Source organism: Archocentrus centrarchus, chromosome 11 (assembly GCF_007364275.1).
Source record: "Archocentrus centrarchus isolate MPI-CPG fArcCen1 chromosome 11, fArcCen1, whole genome shotgun sequence".
Taxonomy (NCBI): domain Eukaryota; kingdom Metazoa; phylum Chordata; class Actinopteri; order Cichliformes; family Cichlidae; genus Archocentrus; species Archocentrus centrarchus.
This window is the reverse complement of record NC_044356.1, coordinates 34640230-34660331: the sequence shown is the minus strand read 5'-3', so window position 1 is coordinate 34660331 and position 20102 is coordinate 34640230. Positions and strand designations below refer to the sequence as shown.

Genomic DNA, 20102 nt, shown 5'->3' with positions numbered 1-20102 from the left:
CCGGAACAGTGTTCCTCGATTAGAACGATGATAGCAGCCTTTTTGACCAGCTAGGAGGTGGAGACGGCCCCTCCTGGCCCTTAACTATGGGTCTGATAACTGTTGATAACATGCATTTAAAGGACTGATAACATTCTAAGCAGGTACTAATTACAAGGGAGGAGCCAGGGTGCCATGTGGACTCCTCTCTTTGGAAGTTTTCCAAGAAAACTCATAACTCACTCGAGAGTTTGCATATCTTGCCTGGCCCGTGAGCATCTTGGGATCCCCCAGAAGTAACTGGAAGACTTTAGTGGCGCGAAGGACTCACAAGACGAAGAAAATTGACAGATGGATAGAGTTCTTTAAGCTTTGTAGAGGGCCAGTGCACTTTGCAGTTCCTTTTCATATTAAAGTCCATTCACTGAGAGATACTTTGCAATTTTAACCATAACATAAAATTAGAAATCCCTTAGCTATGTCTCCAACTGTAAATAAACACAATCCTGGGCTTGCTCCAGTATTAATATGGCTATCACTATCAACTAAGCCTCTTTGAAGCTTTCACCCATCTGTGCATGTGAGGAGCTGAAAACGAGTACAGAAATGTGGCCCTCTTTTGGTTAAATATTCTAGAGTAGATAATGATCAGTGTATCATGCAAATACAGTATTCTGCTTGAACGTTGTAACAATAGGCATTGGCTTGAAATTTTAATTAATTATTAGTTTTTATGCCCTTCTCCCAGGCATTAAAAGGAAACTTATAACAAGATTTTCTCAAGATGAAATTGATAATGCTCGATGGTGTGTTTTAGAGTCACGCAAGCACACAGAAAGAAAATATTTGAGCTTTGAGAAGATGTGTATAACAATTATGGTGGGGCAGGGATGGAGTGGGAGTGGGGGGGGGTGCAGCACTGCTGTAGACAGTGATAGAGAGTTGCCAGTACTGGTGAATGAGTCTTCCTTTTGCAATGCAGGCACACTTTTCCATTTTACTCATTCGTCTACTCTGAATCAGCTTCTCATGTTAGCTAACTTTCAGTCCGAGTGATCGTTTACACATAAAAATTTGAGCAGCAAATTGAACATCCATTTTTCAGAGAAAATGGCCAAAAACTTTTCTTTCTGTCATGGTTATTGGTTGGGTGAAGCCATTTATCAAACAATTTTGTTTGCCTTTTTTTGGATTATAATGACAACAGAAGCCACCCAAATCACCCTGATCAAAAGTTTACACACACTAGTTCTTAAAACTGTGTTTTGCCTCCTGGAAGCTTGAGGTCTTTTGTGGTAGTTGTGGATGAGGTACTTTATTTGCTCAGATGATAAAGCTGTCCATTCTTCTTGGCATGCCTCCAGTTAATGTAAACTCTCAGGCTCTTTTCTTGTCCTTTCACATATGTTATTGAACAATTTTGATAACTGACCAAATTTTATGGAAGAACTTAGCTTGAAATGGTCTCTTAATAATTTCAATCTTAATTTTAAAATCTGAAAGACTTACAAAAAATTTTATTTAGCAATTTAAAACTGAAGACAAGCTAACATGATGATGAAAAATGCTAACAGAAAAGATGAAAAAATCTGCTATATAGCAACATACCATTAACCCTTCAATACAGAGTGTGTTGTTGCTCCCACATTTGTGCAAGCACACTTTGCATTACCATAATTGCACAACAGTTTATCCTATTGAAAAAATTCAAATGGTTTCTAAAAGTGGAGAAATTGCGCTTCACAGCCAATATGTAGTTATTATGGTAATTTCACTCACGCTGTTGCAGAAAGCCCATAAATGCCCCCCCACGCACACACACACACACACACACACACGTGCACACACACACACACACACACACACACACACACACACACACACACACACACATACACACACACACGCACACACAGTAGAGAGCATTGCAAGCATAGAAAAATTTGCAATATGATGATACGCTCTGTGTTGAAGGGTTAAAGATAGAACTATGACCATGGCAGAAAGTCTGTAGTGATAAAATTAATTTTTAACTACCTGAGAGCTTCAACAGTCCCACTCCTATGCACACAGGTCACTTCTCGGGTCTGATAACCAATTTGTAGGTCCCAGAACTTTCCTCCCGGGCGGTTCTGACGGTTCTTGTTCCTCTTCTTTTTGATGAGTTCTCGTGTCTCAGGATCCTTTGTCTTGCCCCTCTCCCTTAACCTCTCTTGGATTTTCTCTCTCATTTTTTCTCTTTTCTCCTTGTTTTTAGCTTTTTTTTGTCGTTTGGGGCGATCGGCCTGTCGGGATGGCCTATCCGGTTTCCTGTTTGTCCTGCCCAGTTTTCTTTTAAGTGTAGGTGTTTTTTCACCCTCTCTGGCCTGTTTGCCACCTCCTCTGGGTGATTTTTCTCCCTCTTTGGACTGCTTGTCCCCCTCTTTAGAAAGTGTATCACTTTCCCTGGATTTTTTTGGTGGTTTGTCTGCTTGTCTGGCTTGCCTTGGCAGTGGAACAGAGCACGGGCCCCAAGGACCCACCCTTAGGCTATAAAAGCTCTCCTCTCCATGACAGGGACCTAGTTGGCATGTCTGAAATTCAGTCAGATTTGGGCAGGCTGCCCCACCAAACAATGGTGGAGTTAGAACGAAGCGGATCCGGTTCTGTAAGCCTAATGCACAGGTCTTAGAACAGGGACTCCATGGGCTAAATTCAGACACCACACAGTCGTGAGGACAGGGGATAAGGCAGGCTTGCTCTAAGCGTGGCTTGGGCTCAAAGTATTCACAGATTGCATCTTCAGCAGGCTCACCATTTGCTTTTTGAACACAGCCCACCTCACGGGTCTGGATGCCTTCCTCTCCCCGAGTGCACACAGCAGGGCGCTGCACCCCGGCACTGCGCATTGACACTGGAACACACTGGTTCCAAGCACCCAGCTGCCAGTCATATAGATCTTTGTGCCAGTCACACACTCTGAAACAGCTCTGCTGGTTTTCTGGTCGCTCTGCTTGGTCACAGTTGGTATGCAGGGTGGTCCAGCCTTCAGAATGAGCACACCATACTGCCCTACTCTGGCTACCTCCAGGACCACACTCACTTCCCATGCAACGACCCCATGGACCTGTGAAGTGTAGGAATACAGAGAGGTCAGAGAAAAATCAAGAAAAATCAGTCATGCTTTCTGAAAGGGAAAGTCACAGAGTTCTCATTATCTATTTATCTTGACAGAATGGACAGTGAAATCAAATTATCAGAAACCACATGCACACACATGAATACAGCTCTTATTACAATATTACCTTGGTATTGTTTCCACAAAATTGTCAAAATTTTCCCCTCCAAACTACTTACTAATACTGAAAAACACAGAAGAAGATCTCAATAACTACAATAAATTACTTGTCTTGTTTATTGGGAGAACAGCAGCAATAAAAAATATCACTACTTAAAGTAAATTTTCATTTATCCTTTATCCCAGTTAAATCCACGCTCCATCATGAATCAATTTTACTGAAAACACAAGAAACTGCGAATCATACTATCAACTTTACAGAAACCAAGAGACCACGGAGGCCTAATTACCAAAAGAATTCACACATTACCACTTAACAAATCAGCTCTAATATATAGTCATATGAAAAAGGAGGGCTCCACAAGACTATCTGCAGCCCTATAAAAAAAATCTAACTACACACTAACTGCTTTTATATGAGTTAAGAGGGTAAGTAGCAGGTATGTACTACTGATCAAATGTACTTGATTAATTGATCATCAGCAAGTGTGACCACCTCTATAAATGCAGGAGTTTTGACAGATTGCTGGTCTAGAGCATTCAGCTGTGTGTTAACATAATACCATAATTTTTCCAAAATGCTGGATATCCAAGCAAAAAGATCCCAAGTTCAAACTGTGCAGTGCTCAGAGAAACTGAAAAAATCCCAAGAGCTACATCTAAGACACTACAGTCTCAGTCAAAATGTTAAATTTGAACTGTAATGACAGTAAAATTAGAAAAAGACTGAACAAGTATGGCTTATGTGGAAGGGTTGCTATGAGTATAATAGCGTCAACTATGAGGCCATCCGTCCAACAGCTAAAGCTTGGCTGCAATTGGGTCATGCAGCAGGTCAATGATCCCAAACACACCAGCAAATCTTGGACAGGCAAGGCGCACCATTCTCTCCACTTCCATATTCTGGAGGTAGTCTCTGATAAACCCCGCTCTGTGGGGGCAAGCACTGCCATCTTGGAGGATTGAGTTTGGCCCCACACTGTGGAGATATGGGATTGGCACAGGTTGCAGAATCTCATCTCGATGTCTCTCTGCAGTGAGATTTCCTCCAATGATGACGAGCCTGATTATCAGTATTTGGAGTACCAGAAGCTCAAAACAAGAATAAGTAGCAGAATAAACTGTTTGGCATCATCAGAGAAGATTTGGCAAGTTTTTCTTGGGTGCAACTGACATGCTGAACACTGCTGCTCAATCCACAAATGCATTTTCCTTGCAAATATGTCACCATTAAAGGGGAAATAAAAAGTCTCTCCAAGGGTATAAGATACATTGCCAAGAGGCATTGTTACAACAAAGAAATAATCAACCAAACCTATTTTCACTCAGTATTTTCTCCCCCTATTACCCCCTATTATTACTGACATAACTGCTGTGCTTATTTTGCATAGTAATGTTTCTAAACAAAACACTGCACATTTTTACGATTACAACTAATCATTTTTAGTGCTATCAATTCAATTCAATTTTATTTATATAGCACCAAATCACAACAAACAGTCGCCTCAAGGCACTTTATACCCTACAATAATTACACATAAAACCCAACAGTCAAAATGACCCCCTATGAGCAGCATTTGGCAACAGTGGGAAGGAAAAACTCCCTTTAACAGGAAGAAACCTTCCGGCAGAACCAGGCTCAGGGAGGGGGGGTCATCTGCCACGACCAGTTGGGTCTGAGGGGGGAGAGAGAGGTAATGGTAATGGTTTTGGTGGGAGCTGAAGGATCAGTCGTCATGAAATTCAATAAGGAGCAGAGCCTTTTCAACATAAAGTCATGCATTAGGGTCATTTCTTCACAAGCCTTTTTCTGTTGTAAAATTTAAACCCACAACATAATGTAGTTACATAACAGGCCCAGTAAAATAGTAGGGAAACATCTACATTACAATAAAGTTATCCTCACTTTGATGAAAGTTGTTTCCTCTTAAGGCACATGGCATTAATGAATGTGGTTAATAACACCTGTTACTATTTTATCTCACAGTTCTGCAACATGTTCTATGAGCATGTAATTATATGAAAGTTGTTACACCTGTCAAAACTGAAACTGTGTGTGTGTGTGTGTGTGTGTGTGTGTGTGTGTGTGTGTGTGTGTGTGTGTGTGTGTGTGTGTGTGTGTGTGTGTGTGTGTACAGTATACGTGTATACATGTGTGTGTTTGTGTTTTCAAAGTTTTCAAAAATTATAAACAGTATTGTATAATTAAAGCCATTTTGTGACACATTAAAAGAAATATATTTAGAAATCAGTAATGTTGGAAATACATTTTTTAGTATATATGCTAAAATATTATTCCATCCATTCCCTTCTGCTTATCCTGTTCAGGGTCGTGGGGGGGAGCTGGAGCCTATCCCAGTAGTTGTAGTGTGAAAGGCAGAGTACACGCTGTACAGGTCACCAGCCTGTCACAGGGCTAACACAGAGTGACAGACAACCATTCACACTTATGGGCAATTTAGAATCACCAATTAACCTAACCCTACTAACTGCATGTCTTTGGACTGCAGGAGGAAACCAAAGTACCCAGAGAAAACCCACGCAACACCGGGAGGACATGCAAACTCCACACAGAAAGGCTCAGGCCAAGGTGGAGTCACACCCAGAACTTCTAGCTGGGAGGCAGCAGTGCTAACCACCACGCCACCGTACTGTTGTACAAGATAATGTGGGCATAAAACCTGTTTTTCCTTCTTTCTTTTTTTTTCCAAGAAATCTGTACCACTGATACATATCTTGTATTTGTTGTGGTATAGGGTTGTTTTTCAGAAGTTGGACTCAGAGGTCTGGCCTTTTTTGTTTTCCCATGTGGGATAAAGAATATCCAGAACAGGGCTTCATGTAGGCAACGGTTGCTCAATTTTTTCTTTAGAGAATCAAGATCCTCTGAACTTCTGTAAGTTTACTTTTACTATAGTTCATTGCACCTTGCTTACTAAAAGTATATTTGACCTATCACTGCATTAAACTGTGCGCATAGGGGAGTGGTGGCCTAGGGGAGAAGAAGAGGGTTTATCACTGAGAGGACCCTGGTTCAAATCCTTGGGCTGGTATCACTGTGGGTCCCTGAGCAAGCCCACTCCCCCAGGTTGCTCCCCGGGCGCCCCTTGGCTGCCCCCTGCTCCATGCTGTGCTGTGTGTACTACATACTCCATGTGTGTGATGGGTCAAATGCAGAGAATGAATCTGGAGGAGTTGGACAGGATGACTCATCTTTATGTGTTTTTTTTTTTGTTTTGTTTTTGTTTTTTTGTGACAAATAAAGCTCTTTCTTCTTTTCATAGCTGACCCATAACTGGTTGAGTCTATCATAGAAAAATGTAATTTTCTTCTTTTAATGTTTTTAATTCTATTTGGGTTCCTGACTGAGTAGACAGATGCAGATCAATAAGTGAAAACAGCTGGTGGAAGTAAATGATATCTTTACATTTGGAGTTTCACTACTCTGAGGCAAGTCTATTTTATAGCTTTCAAGCCATGAAGAACGAGATTTTGAAAGAGAAATTGGCTTTTCTTCTTGTTGGTTCTCAGCAGGCCTGTCCCTGTGTTACTTGCCAAAACAAGAAAATTGAAATCTATGTGAAATTATATCACTTTTTCAATAATAGGATTGCTCTTTTGGAACACACCCTACCCTTGAACTCCCATTCCTCCCATCTTGTCTCCATCCCTGTTTTGCCAGGTGCCAACAGAAGATTGACACTGGCATTTATGGAGATAATGGAAAACAGTGTGAGATGTGCATCCCACCAGGGTTTGATAGAAAGGTGGAAGAAATGACAGCAGCAGCAGGCAGTCAATCTGTATTCATATGTTCACATGCCCATGATAAAGACACACTGAAAAGGTGAATAATTTACTATTAACGACAAGATATTCTCATTCACAAGTACTATTTCCAGTTTTATGGTACTCTAAACTAATTGACCAAATAATTTCCTTTTGGATTACACATCCAAGAAGCATCATATGGTTACTGTCAAGCAAACGGCCTGAAAAGCCTTGAAATTCTTATTTATTTATTTATTTATTTTAGTTGAAATGTCTTTTTAAAACTCTTGGTAACTACATTTTGTGAGTGTACATTTAAAAATTTTGTAGATGGGAAGTCTAGAGTAATCCCTAATAACCTTGATGGACAATTAACCTCTAAATGTACAAAAAGATCTACATACCCTCATCAAAATGACCATCTAAAAGCTGCCATTACTGTCAACCTCAAGAAAACTATATGTTATACTTTCACAAAAATATACATAATATCATAGGCAATTCTTAATTCTTTTTTAATACATTCAACAACATGCAGACAACCACAAATACATTTTTGGGAATAGAAAATATCTGGCTCATAAAAAATATATAGCTTAATTGTCCACATAAGATTAGGTCAGTTAAAAGTTTATGTAACTATATAAATACACTGCTCAAAAAAAATTAAAGGAACAGAGTATAGCACCTAGACAGATAAACCTCTGGGATATTGATTTGGTCAATTAAGTAGCAGAGGGGGTTGTTAATTAGTTTCAGCTGCTTTGGTGTTAATGAAATTAACAACAGGTGCACTGGAGGGGCAACAATGAGACAACCTCTAAAACAGGAATGGTTTTACAGGTGAAGGTCACTGACATTTTTCTCTCCTCATCTTTTCTGACTGTTTTTTTTTTCACTAGTTTTGCATTTGGCTAGGGTCAGTGTCACTACGGGTAGCATGAGACAATATGTAGGCACTACAGAGGTTGCACAGGTAGTCCAGCTCCTCCAGGATGACTCATCTTTATGTGGGTTTTTTTGTTTTGTTTTGTTTTGTTTTTGTTTTTTTAAGAGACTCAAAATCAGGCAGTTTGCTTCGTCTCCCAAAATAGTCTTAAGAGCATGGAAGAGATTGCAGGAGACAAGCAGTTACACTAGCACAGCTGAATAGGGCAGTAGAAGGTCCTTAACACATCAGTAGGATTGGTATATGTTCCTTTGTGCAAGGAGAAACAGGATAAAATTCTTCCAATGGGCCACTGGTGTGCAAGTCTCTGACGAAACAATCAGAAACAGACTTTATAAGGGTGGCCTGAAGCCTCAATGTCCTCTAGGGGTCCCCATGTTCACTCCCCAGCACCTGAGTCTGTGAAGGCATATCCATGGAAGGACCCACAGACCTCTGAAGGCTAAGCCAATGGTACCTTGACTGCCATGAGGTATCAGGATGAAATCCTTGGACCCACTGTTAGACCCTACCCTGGTGCAGTGGGTCCTGGGTTCCTCCTGGTGCACGACAATGCCCAACCTCATGTGGCAAGAGTATGTAGGCAGTTCCTGGAGGATGAAGAAATTGATACCATTGACTAATCCCAATGCTTGCCTGACCAAAATCCAGTAGAACGCCTGTGGGACATTATGTCTACCCAATGCTTGGCATGTCTATCCAACACCGTTAGGTTGCACCTCAGACTCTCCAGGAGCTCAGTAATGCCCTGGCCCAGATCTGGGACAGACCCCCAGGACACAATTTGTTGTCTCATTAGAAGCACGCCCTGACATTGTCAGGCATGCATACAAGGACATACAGTGCCTTGCGAAAGTATTCGGCCCCCCTTAAACTTTTCAACCTTTTGCCACATTTCAGGCTTCAAACATAAAGATATAAAATTGTAATTTTTTGTGAAGAATCAACAACAAGTGGGACACAATCGTGAAGTGGAATGAAATTTATTGGATGTGTCAAACTTTTTTAACAAATAAAAAACTGAAAAGTTGGGCGTGCAATATTATTCGGCCCCTTTACTTTCAGTGCAGCAAACTCACTCCAGAAGTTCAGTGAGGATCTCTGAATGATCCACTGTTGTCCCAAATGACTGATGATGATCAATAGAATCCACCTGTGTGTAATCAAGTCTCCGTATAAATGCACCTGCTCTGTGATAGTCACAGGGTTCTGTTCAAAGTGCAGAGAGCATCATGAAGACCAAGGAACACACCGGGCAGGTCCGAGATACTGTTGTGGAGAAGTTCAAAGCCGGATTTGGATACAAAAAGATTTCCCAAGCTTTAAGTTGTAAATTGATTTGCATATTATTGAATGAAATAAGTGTTTGATCCCCTACAACCCAGCCAGAATTCTGTTTCCCACAGACTGGATTACAATGAATCAATAAATCAATCATAGATAATACTCAATCCATTATGTGTATAAAGCACACCTGCAATCAAATCAATTTATTCATTTCCTACCTCACCAGGCTCAACAATATTGGGATTTTATACAGGCTGGGTGGTGGTGGCTGAATTTGCAAAGACAGAGAAGGTGATCTGGACTGAGGGGGTGGAGTTGCCAGAAGGCAGACTATCTGTTCATAATACACCAGCCACAGGAGGAGACAGATGCCACTGATGCCACCCTCCACAAACGCTGATGACCCTATGTCTATGCACCTGTCTGACTGCACTGATGTACATATTAGTGGAATATAGTCTACATTCTTTTATCTTTTAATTAGTCTCTGCACTGTATATTTTGTAATTTTGTAATATTGTGCTATAGTTATAGCTCTAATATCTCTGTATATTTGCAATTTGTATACTTGTATATTGTCTTATAGTTTTTATACTTATTTGTTTTTTTTCTGTAAGCACGAAGTACCGCAGCAATTTCCTAATGCTGTGAACCTGTTCACCCATATGGCAATAAAACCTTCTGATTCTGATTCTGATTCTGATTCTGATTCTGATGTCACGACACAAAACCTCATCACAATGCATGGAGGTCTCCACTTGAAGTCTAGTATCTGTGAATACATAAGTAAGCTGATCCCCTGAGATGAGATGCTCCAAGAATGTCTCAGGCTGCTAAAGACAGGTGGCGATGAGTAACAGGAAGTGGAACTATCATGGACAACCAAGGCCCTACATCGACAGAGACAGGAAGTGGCTGATAATGAGAAATCCTAGCAGTGGATCGAAGAAGACTAAATAGGATAGCTGATCTGATAGTTAATCTGTTAGCTCCATTCATCCATCCATCCATCCATCCATCCATCCATCCATCCATCCATCCATCCCTTCATCCATTTTCTTCTGGTTATCTGGGGCCGCAGCCTAAGTACAGAAACCCAGACCTCCCTCTCTGTATACACCTCCTCCACACTCAGCTGCAAACCATTCCAGTGCAAAGGACCACATCATCTGCAAAAAGCAGTGATGAGATTCTAAGTTCACCAAGGCAAGGCCTTCCGCCACTTGAGTATGCCCAGAAATTCTGTCTATAAAAATTATGAACAGAATTGGTGACAACAGGCAGCCCTGGCGGAGTCCAATATCTATCAAAAACAAATTTGACTTGTTGCCGGCATTCTCTGGGAGGCTGAGGAGTGCGATCCCGCTATAGTTGGAGCACACCCTCTGGTCTATCTTCTTGAAGATGGGAACCACTACCTCAGCTCTCCACACAGCCTTGCAAAGCCATGTCAACCATGTCAAAGACAGCTCAATATACTGTGTGAGTAGAGTACTGTACCACTTTCCCCTCCTGAGTCACCTGACGGTTTGCCAGAATCACTTCAGAAAGGCTGAAAGCCTTTTTCCACGGTCTCGCTGAATTTCTCCCACAACCCCAAGTTGTGGAGTGTGTCAGTGTTAGATAGAAAGCACTTAGGAATAGAAAAAAATGCTTCTATATATGGGTGAATGAGGCATGTTATGTAAAGCGTTTGAGTGCTCAAGTAGAGTAGAAAAGCACTAGTCCATTTACCATCCATTTACCATCCCTGATGTAATTTCACCCCCACCTTAAAGCCATCTGTCACTCCTACCACACACCTCAGCACTGTCTCGCTGTCCTCCTCCACTCCTGACTCCCTCATGCAGTATGATTCCAGCTTCTAAATAGCTGCTACAGCCTTTTGACTTCCATGCAGTGTTAAAACACGGAGGGTGACTGCTAGTCTGTGCACACTCTGATGACAAACAAAAGGCTGGAGATGGCAGATCAAATCTTCAAGGACATCCAAAAATATCTAAAGTGCATTTTCTCATCTTTGTCCTTCAGTTGGTGAACTAATGCAGAATATTCAAACTGCATGCCAAATGATGTAGCTCTGTGACCTCATCTCCCTGTTGCTGCTTCCAGTTTGTAAAGTGCAGCAATTTTACTCCCTTCCATAAAGGGCTTCCATTCAAGTCATATGTACAGTTTTGTCATTTTACAACACAGCAGCTCACCATTTTGACGAGTTTTTCATGTCCACAACTTTCAAACCCAAAAGCAGCATCTATCTCCCTATATTGCATTCTCAACTCAGACTTGCCTGAAGAGTGGTCCCATAATGCACTGTGTTGGTGGCATCACAATCCCAAGTTTTATGCAAGGGAGGTGCGCAGGAGGCAGTACAGATTATGCCCAGTGGCTCACTACGTAGGTTTATCTGCAGTATTGTGGGTATATAGCATACCATCAGGCCATTACATTTTGATAGTTTCCATTTTCTTCTTATCTGAACTCAACCGAGGGCTCATGTGCAACCACTACACACACAATTCCACCAAAATCTGTCTTCTTATCTCTCCAGAGTTGGTTTGTTGGGTTTGTAAAGACTTAATGATGATATGAGCATTTGTTAAATACACTTTAGTTCTCCCAGCAGCAATACTTGTAGGCACTGAATTGACTAAAAATACCCTCAAATGTCAACTATTTGCCATGAATGGTCAATAATATGAAATGTCACCAACGAACAGCCAAGTATACACAGAGATAAGCATGTGTAATAACATCCTATTAATCTCTTAAACTCTCACTCCAGTGTGTAATTTATGGTACTGCAAATGCATCTGGTTGTGTACGGATTTCCATGCTGATAGCACAGGAAGAAGGGTCTTCACCAACCTCAAACATGCTCCCACGCAGTCCTCCAAAAACAGACACTGCAGATAGAAGCGTTCACACTACACCCACTAAACCATCATTTCTCTCAACACACCAATTAACCGTGCATCCTGAGGCCCCATTTACACGACGTTTCCGGTGGAAATGGTGTCGCTTTGCCGTTGTCGTTTCCGAAAAGTGATGCGTTTACACGGAGATGTTTCAGAAACGATCTCAGTTTACTTGAAAACACAAAAACGCTGAAAATGCTGCAGTTCCTATTGCCAGGCCACCAGTTGGCGGTGTGGATATATGTGCCACAACCATAGTGTGCAGGTGCGAGTACCCCCGTTTCGAAAAAGCATTGTTTTTGTCCATGTACGCGATGGATGCCGGAGCATTTCAGAAACACTCGACTCCACACATTTCCAAAAAGTATCTTTTCACTCCATTCTTGTGTAAAACTCATCAAAAACTAGCCTGAGACAGCTTCAGCTCCTCTGAAAAAAATAACCTTCTTCACACCCACACTAAAACCTGTCAAGTTCCCAGATGTTAAGAATTCCTACTGTGTTCTTTACATTAGGAAACAACACTACCACAGAGGCAGACAGGGACAGTTTGCCCACTGCGTAATGTTAACAGGAAACACAGACTCTGTGACTCAAAAGCACTCATTGGTGTTCTTCTGATTTAAAATCACCCTACATTTTCCACCTGCCACAGAAAGAACTGTGAAATGTTAATTAACCTGTATGTTCTAGGGATCTACAAAATAACAATGGCTGCAGATAAAAAATCCCCTCAGGGTAAAAGGACATCTATTAAAAGTATTTTGTTGTTGCTTTTAATATAAAGGTTCATTTAGGACAAAAGGGAGAGATTGGAGTTGCATTTCGCTGTAGCAGTTCTGATGAAGAATCTCAGGGTTAAGCAGCAAGGAAATTCGAGCAGCAATGATGTTTTCAGTGCCAGCTGACCTTATCAAGACTCCTGAGGGACTGGTGGCAGTGAGGTTTATCTGAGAAGGCGTTTGAGTCAGAAAAGCAGTGCTGAGGGAAGATAGACAGGAAACATTTGGTGACTTGGTGGAGAGAGAAGACAAATAGCCTCTGAGAGGCGATAGCTGGGTGAAATCTTCCCTTTAAATGAAAAGGCATTAGTCAGACTGGACTCAAAAGTGGAGAGGCTAACAAGATTGAATTTGACTGGGTAACATGAAGAAATACACTCCCTGAGGTTCTGGGTGAAATGATGGGGTGGTGAAAGGAAGAGAGTTGCTCAAGACCTACTGAGGCTAGAATCACCAGCTTTGCACTCAGGATAGGCACTAATCCACTTGTCCTTATCTGATTATAACACTCTACTTGGAAAGATGGGAAATGCCATCAGCTGCTTCAGCCATTACCCTGCTCTAGCTGTTCTTTCTGTTCTGCTACAGCAGAAGCTCTGAAGTGGCCATGCAGAGAGATCAGTTAAAACGTCTAGTGCAACTAAACACATTATACAACATTAATTTTAAAAAAAGCTTTCACTGCTTTTCATGTATTTCTATGTATTGTGTATGACTCTTTATATTTTGCCTTTCTTATATTAAGCTCACTATAAATCAAAAGTGAAGGCAAGATTATTAAAATGCTTACGTCAGGGTTTACGTCAAGGCAATGCAACTCTTTTTTTAAATGATGAAATCTTAAGGGTCCTATAACATGTCATAATATGAAACTACTGGATTACTGAATCAGTTTTGATTACCTAAGTGGACGAAATAATGGAGAGTGTATTTAAAGCCGTATGAAAATAGATGGAGGGTAGACAGATGTCCAATATGAAAACAGACTTTCTGTATCCTGCCATGGAACAAAGCAGTGGCAGAAATGGTGGCGGGGATGTGGGGGTTGGGTATGAAGTGGGTGGGTAGATTTCTTAAATGTCAGAGAGAGTGAGGTGGGATTAGACAAAGAAGGAGGAGATGGAGGTGGGTGGGAGTGTATTATTGAGAGACACCATGTCATACATGCAGGAAAACAGGAGCATTGTTTTCATTGACTACAGCCAAATGTGCACTAGACAACCTAATCTTTTTAGTTACATTTTGGCTTTTTGATCACAAGGTTCACTGATGATTCAGATAGGTATAATATCATTATCCCAGTGTGTGGCATTTTATTTAGTTATTTATTCATATTATGCATTATGTTTTATCAGAAACTGGTCATTCCTTGTAAGTCATGTCCACCAGTATTACCACCTACTTGAAAGGGTGCTCTAAAATAGGTACTCCTCCCATTCAATGTCACAGTAAAGACAAGCCAAGATGAAAATGTGTTTACACAGAAATCAAAAATATGTGTACCTTTGAAAACATTATAACATATGAATTTACACCAGACCTTTAGTTCAGGAGATTGCCCTCTAATCTGTTGATGACCATGAGCTGCCTTTATCACAGTACACTTAAAATAGCGTATCATAGTCTCATCATCAGAAGATTATCATAGGTCACCTAATTAATATTAAACTAATTAGCTTGGGTTTGTAATTCTGGATCACCGTCATTTTTTAACTTCTTAACAGAAAGTTTTCTCTTTTTGTTGTTGCTCTTGGGAGCCAAAGAACATAGAGGTTAGGTATACATGAATAATAATTGTTCAGATTTTTTTCACAGGGTCTTTTCTAAAGTTGCCAGAACTACATTTTGGTCACTTCTCAGTAACAGAAAGCTCCAATATGTCTTATCATCCACATAAACAAGCTGCTATTTAATATTTCTTTCAAAAGTATACGCCTATGGGCTACTGCATTAAAAACACTGGAATCCATCTATCTGTTATCTTCCGCTTGTCCAATTCAGGGTCATAGCTGGCTGGAGCCTATCCCAGCTGTATTAGGGCAGGAGGCAGGGCACATTTTGGACAGCTCACTCTTCTTTCACAGGGCTCAAACAAAGGGACAGACAGCCATTAACCTAACCAATGCATGTTTCTAGACTGTGGGAGGAAGGACCCAGTGAGAACCCACACAGGCACAAATGTGCAAACTCCACACAGAAAGGCCCACTTCTTGCTGTGAGGCAACAGTGTTGCAGTGTGCTGCCTCTAAAACCACAGACAAATGAAGTGAATAACACTGATCATCTTGTCACAATGTAGAACTGCTGGGAAGCCAGAAGTCTTGGGGTTCAACACCTTACTTTGGCATGTATCAACCACTTAAATGTTGCAGATCAACCACAACCCCTAGCACAATGGCACACCCAGATGGCAACAGCCTCTCCCACATACTACTCATGAACAGTCGAGAAACATGACAAGGAGCCCAATGTGTAAGATGATTTAAGAAAGTTCTTGCACAATATTGATAGAAGAAAGTAGAAAGTAATATTCAATGTTTAGTTAACAGAGATATAAAAGAAAATTTACAACAACATCATGTGAGTAGCTATCCATCCATTCCCAGACCAGCGAAGAGATATAATCACCACAGATGTGTGGTGGAGAGCGTCCTGGGCTCCTGCATCACTGTGTGGCATGGTGCTCTGCAGCAGAGAAGAAAGCTGCAGAGGGTGGTGAAGGCCGCACAGGGGACTGTTGGAGTCAGCCTTTCCACCACCACTGACACTGACACCACCAGATGCAGGAAAAGGGCCACCTGCATCCTGAAGGACCCCCACACACCCAGCACACACACTTTTTGTTCCAAGGCAGGAGGCTGAGGAGCATCAAGAGCAGGCCCACAAGAGAAACAGAGGAACAGCTTCTTCCCTGAAGCTGTGAGACTCATACTGCTGTTATTGCACAATCATCACAGCTGTGGCACTACTTTCACCACATCTCAAACTGTTATTGTAGATTGTTTATATTATTCTATTATGTGTATGGTATGGATGGATGTATATATGTGGGTGTGTTTGTGTGTGTGTATATATATATATATATATATATATGTGTGTGTGTGTGTGTATATGCATATTTTTCTTTTATATTATTGTTACTTTATATTTATATTTATTCTTCTTTAAGGGCAACACTGGGACCTGAGCACATAGATTTCGTTCCACTGCATGTAAATGTGATGCGAATGACAATAAAAAATCCTTGAATCCTTAAAATCCTTGAATCCTAAATGTCCTTGGGCAAGATACTGAATCCCAAATTTCCCCTGATGCATCCATTATTGTGTGAATATGAATGTGGCTTGTAGTGTGAAAGCTCTGAGCTTTTTCTACTCATTTGAGCACTTATTGTTACATTGTTACTGGCAATAACTGCTTACTACAACACCTTTCTTTAATATTATTCTTATGTAATGATTTTGGCTGATAGCATGCTAGAAGTTCTAGCAGTTGTAGTAGCAGTAGCCATAGCAGCTGGAGGATTAGTGTTGTTAACTGGGTTTAAGCGGAAAATGATACCAGTTAAATTCTCTTTCAGAGATTTTTCTTCTCTAACAGGATTGAATTTAGAACAGTGTTTAGACACACAGCTTTGCCTCAAAGCATTAGCACAGCAGATCAGGCCACTGTGTCAACAAGCACTTGCAGGTCATGTAAATCAGTGAGTGGATCAGTGAATATTTATAGTGACAGGATTTTATAGCTGCTATACCACCAGTTAAGGTTATGCAGCTGTATAAAGAGGTCCTTTATACACCTTTTTTCTAAAAATCAGTTTCACTACATGCATCATCTTGTGCAAGTCTCAGACAAAAAAATGTTCTCAACTTTGATATGAGGGGATGAAAGGTGGAATTTAGAGATGCTGCTGATATCTAATATGTGTGTTAATGTAGCAGGACAGAGGGGCTACCTTGAAGGCACCTTGAAGTATAGTATGTCCGAAATAAAACCACGTTTCCATTTTCTCTGCTGGTGCTAGCACAGTCACCCTCACCCTCTAAAGTTCTGGCAGCCTGGCAGCATACTATAAATGATGAATTATTCAAAGCATTCATAAGGCTGTGTAGTTCCTGAAAGGTGGCAAACACAAGTGAAATGCAGTATCATACTTGGTGTTATTAGTAAAAATAATTTTCACTCAGTACGAATACAGATCAGTGAAAATGACTTCTATAAAGAACCACTGGAGTGGCAACCAGAACTGAAATTTTATTTGCAAACTAAAGTTTAACAAAAACTTTTATATTATGTTATTTTTTAAGTTCTAAGTTAACATCGTAACAAACCACCAAATTTAAAGTGAAAATTAAATTGCAGTCATGTCTCTTCTTATCACTATGCACTTTTAGTTTCACATCATTTATGGTGGTCCAGGACCCTGACCTTGACAGTAACATTTTCCTTTTTTTAATCATTGTACACAATAAAATGATGTGAAAACATAAATGTATATATGTATATAGATGGCACTTAATGGTGTGCTGTTTATACACAAATCTACAGTGAATGATAGCAGGCCATCATTTAGAGAAATGGTGAATACCACTAGAACACAGCTTCAGTCTTTACAGGGCAATATTTCTCTTTAAAGAGTCCTCCTGAGACTGTTAATGTTTCACCTGCCCTGCAGCCCTGTCCAGTTCCCCACAGAGACTGTGCACCCTGCACCTGTTCCTGTTCACAGGGTGAGGACAGCTAGAGACTGCGTGCCCTGCCGAGTAGCCCCAGCCATCAAGGGAGATGACTGACAATCCTGAGTATTCTGTGCACCCTGAGGATCATGAACTTCCAAGGACCAAGGGTCCTGCATTGTCCACACCACTGGAGCCCATGATGTGCTAACTGAGCCTGTGAGTCCTGGGCCTGAGGGAACCAAGCTTCCACCGCTGCCTGTGCCAGAGGTGTCCTGTCACCTTTGCTGTTGCTGGCCTCCTGCCAAGGCACCCAAGAGTTTCTGCTGATGTCATTGGCCCCTATTCCAGCTACTGGAGGGTCCTAATTGCCACTGCCACTGACCTCCAGAGGGATTCCCTCGCCACTGTTGCTGGCATCCTGAGATGTCCTGTTACTGATACCAGCAACTGACAAGGTTCGTCCTCTCCTGTTGACTTTGCCTGGCCCTTTGGTCAGCCCCCTGGACTGCTTGGCCTGTACCATGAGCTGTTGGGCCTGTTCACCAAACCAAATTTAACTCTTCTGCTCCCTGTTTGTTGATCCCAGCCCCTCCTCCCAGGCCCAGTTAAATATTCTGAAAATGAAACCAACAGAAAAAGCTGCAACAATTCCACTATCCATCTATATGTTATCACTATCCAGTCATAACATTTGGCTCAGAACAATTAACAATGTTCAAATTACTTGATGCAGCAGTCATATGTGAATTCCTATGTTTTTCTGTTGTAGATATAAGAAAATTAACTAATTAACCAATTAACTACCAAACATTTTAATATTTACTTGTCCTCTGTGTAAGGAGAAAAAAAAATTACAGCATTCCCAAGTCTTACCAATCTGCTTTCTGCTGTGTCTTTGATGGATGTGTTCTTGAAGAAACAGCTTCAACCCAGATACATAACCTATAGCTGGACATATGGTCAATTCCTTGTATGGAAAGCAAGAGAGCCTACAAGGGGCCCTTTGTGCATTCCTTTGTGCTGATGTCAAACCTTTATGTTCATCCCAAGTTACCCTTTTTGGCACAAAACCTATACAGGCCTTAAGGAAGAGACCATACATACATATATAGAGTTTAACATAGCAGTACAGACACCACACTTCCTTGACTTTTAGCTTCCAAAAATGTATTTCTAAAAGATGTGCTCACCAGCCATAACTGAAAGGAGGCACAGTTCAATAGATTCTACATTTATTAGCGAACAGTGAAAGAGAAGTTTCATTGGCTGGAACTAAAGATGAATGAACATCTTGTCTCATCACAAATTTGGGTGGCCACAGATGAAGATGATCAATAACGAACAAATGGTGTTCTTATACATTATTACATGTCCTTGACCAGGCTGTATAAAGAATTGGAAAGAAGTGGCTGCTTTTTGCCCTGAACACTCCGTGTTTTCATTTCTTGGGCGCTGCTAAGATCCAGAATGTAAGATGACAAATCTGAACACCACTTGTTGGCATTAATGTTTAATGTTAACGTATAATTTCATGCACTGACTAGGGAACGATTGCTTTGCCCTGCAGTGAAATTCACTTGAACGGGCACAACGGGCAGCAAGGGACTCCCACAGAACCGGTATAAAAAGCTTAGGATGGAGGAGTGCTCATCGTACCGAACCTGCCGCTCTAAAATAAGATGCACACTGCATGCTAATCACCTGAGATTAGCATGTGGACAGTTTACAAGAACAACAGCTATTTAGAGAAATGGTCGTGGCATTATTCAGTGACAGTCAGCCACAGTGACACGGACCTCCTGCTAATTCAATCACTTCTCACAACAAGACAGTGTTGCTCTCTATTTTATTGCCCTTTTATTTATGTATTTATTTTTTTATTTTAGTGAGATCTGTGACAGTATGACAACCTTCTTTTTCTTCAGCAGAACACAAAATGCATAACAGAAAAGGGAAATTAATCTATCACTTTCTACAGCTGCATAACTGAACTGTTTTGTCTGCACAGCATGAGGAAAGTCAATTAAAACATTCACAGCATTCTATCCATAATGAAAACGGCAGTGCAGTATTATATGGATCAAAGGGTATTCATATTTTGAGGTCTGTGATTGACCACATGCATTAAATATATATATAGTGCCATTTACATTTAAAAACTACCCCTAATCCATTTTTTTAACATGGCTGAATGGATTAAAAAATAACCAAACAGTGATGGTATCTTGCACATGTTCCTCCATGGCCATGGCTGACAGGGACATGGAGACACAAGTGAGACAAACCTGTGTTTACTCTAGTATAAAAGACAAAGAGTTTTTTTAATGCATCTTCTAATAATCTATAAATACACATTAATGTCTTAAAAATATAAAAGACCACACAAGTTATTTAGTATGTGTGTTAATACTATTGCATGGCAAGGTAAAAGCTCCAGTGACTTTGCTGGGACGCTAACTG

General features: G+C 40.9%; 1 protein-coding gene across 2 annotated transcripts in view; it reads right to left on the bottom strand.

Moving 5' to 3' along the window:
- thsd7aa (thrombospondin, type I, domain containing 7Aa) overlaps positions 1-20102 on the bottom strand; it is a 132541-nt gene that overhangs the window by 80116 nt on the left and 32323 nt on the right. For both annotated transcript variants that reach the window (XR_004020561.1, XM_030740853.1), the window contains exon 2: positions 2017-3085. Coding sequence is in view for 1 of the 2 variants with exons in the window: in XM_030740853.1 (XP_030596713.1) it covers positions 2017-3085 (1069 nt within the window). In the remaining variant the exon portion in view is untranslated. The remainder of the gene's footprint in view (positions 1-2016; positions 3086-20102) is intronic.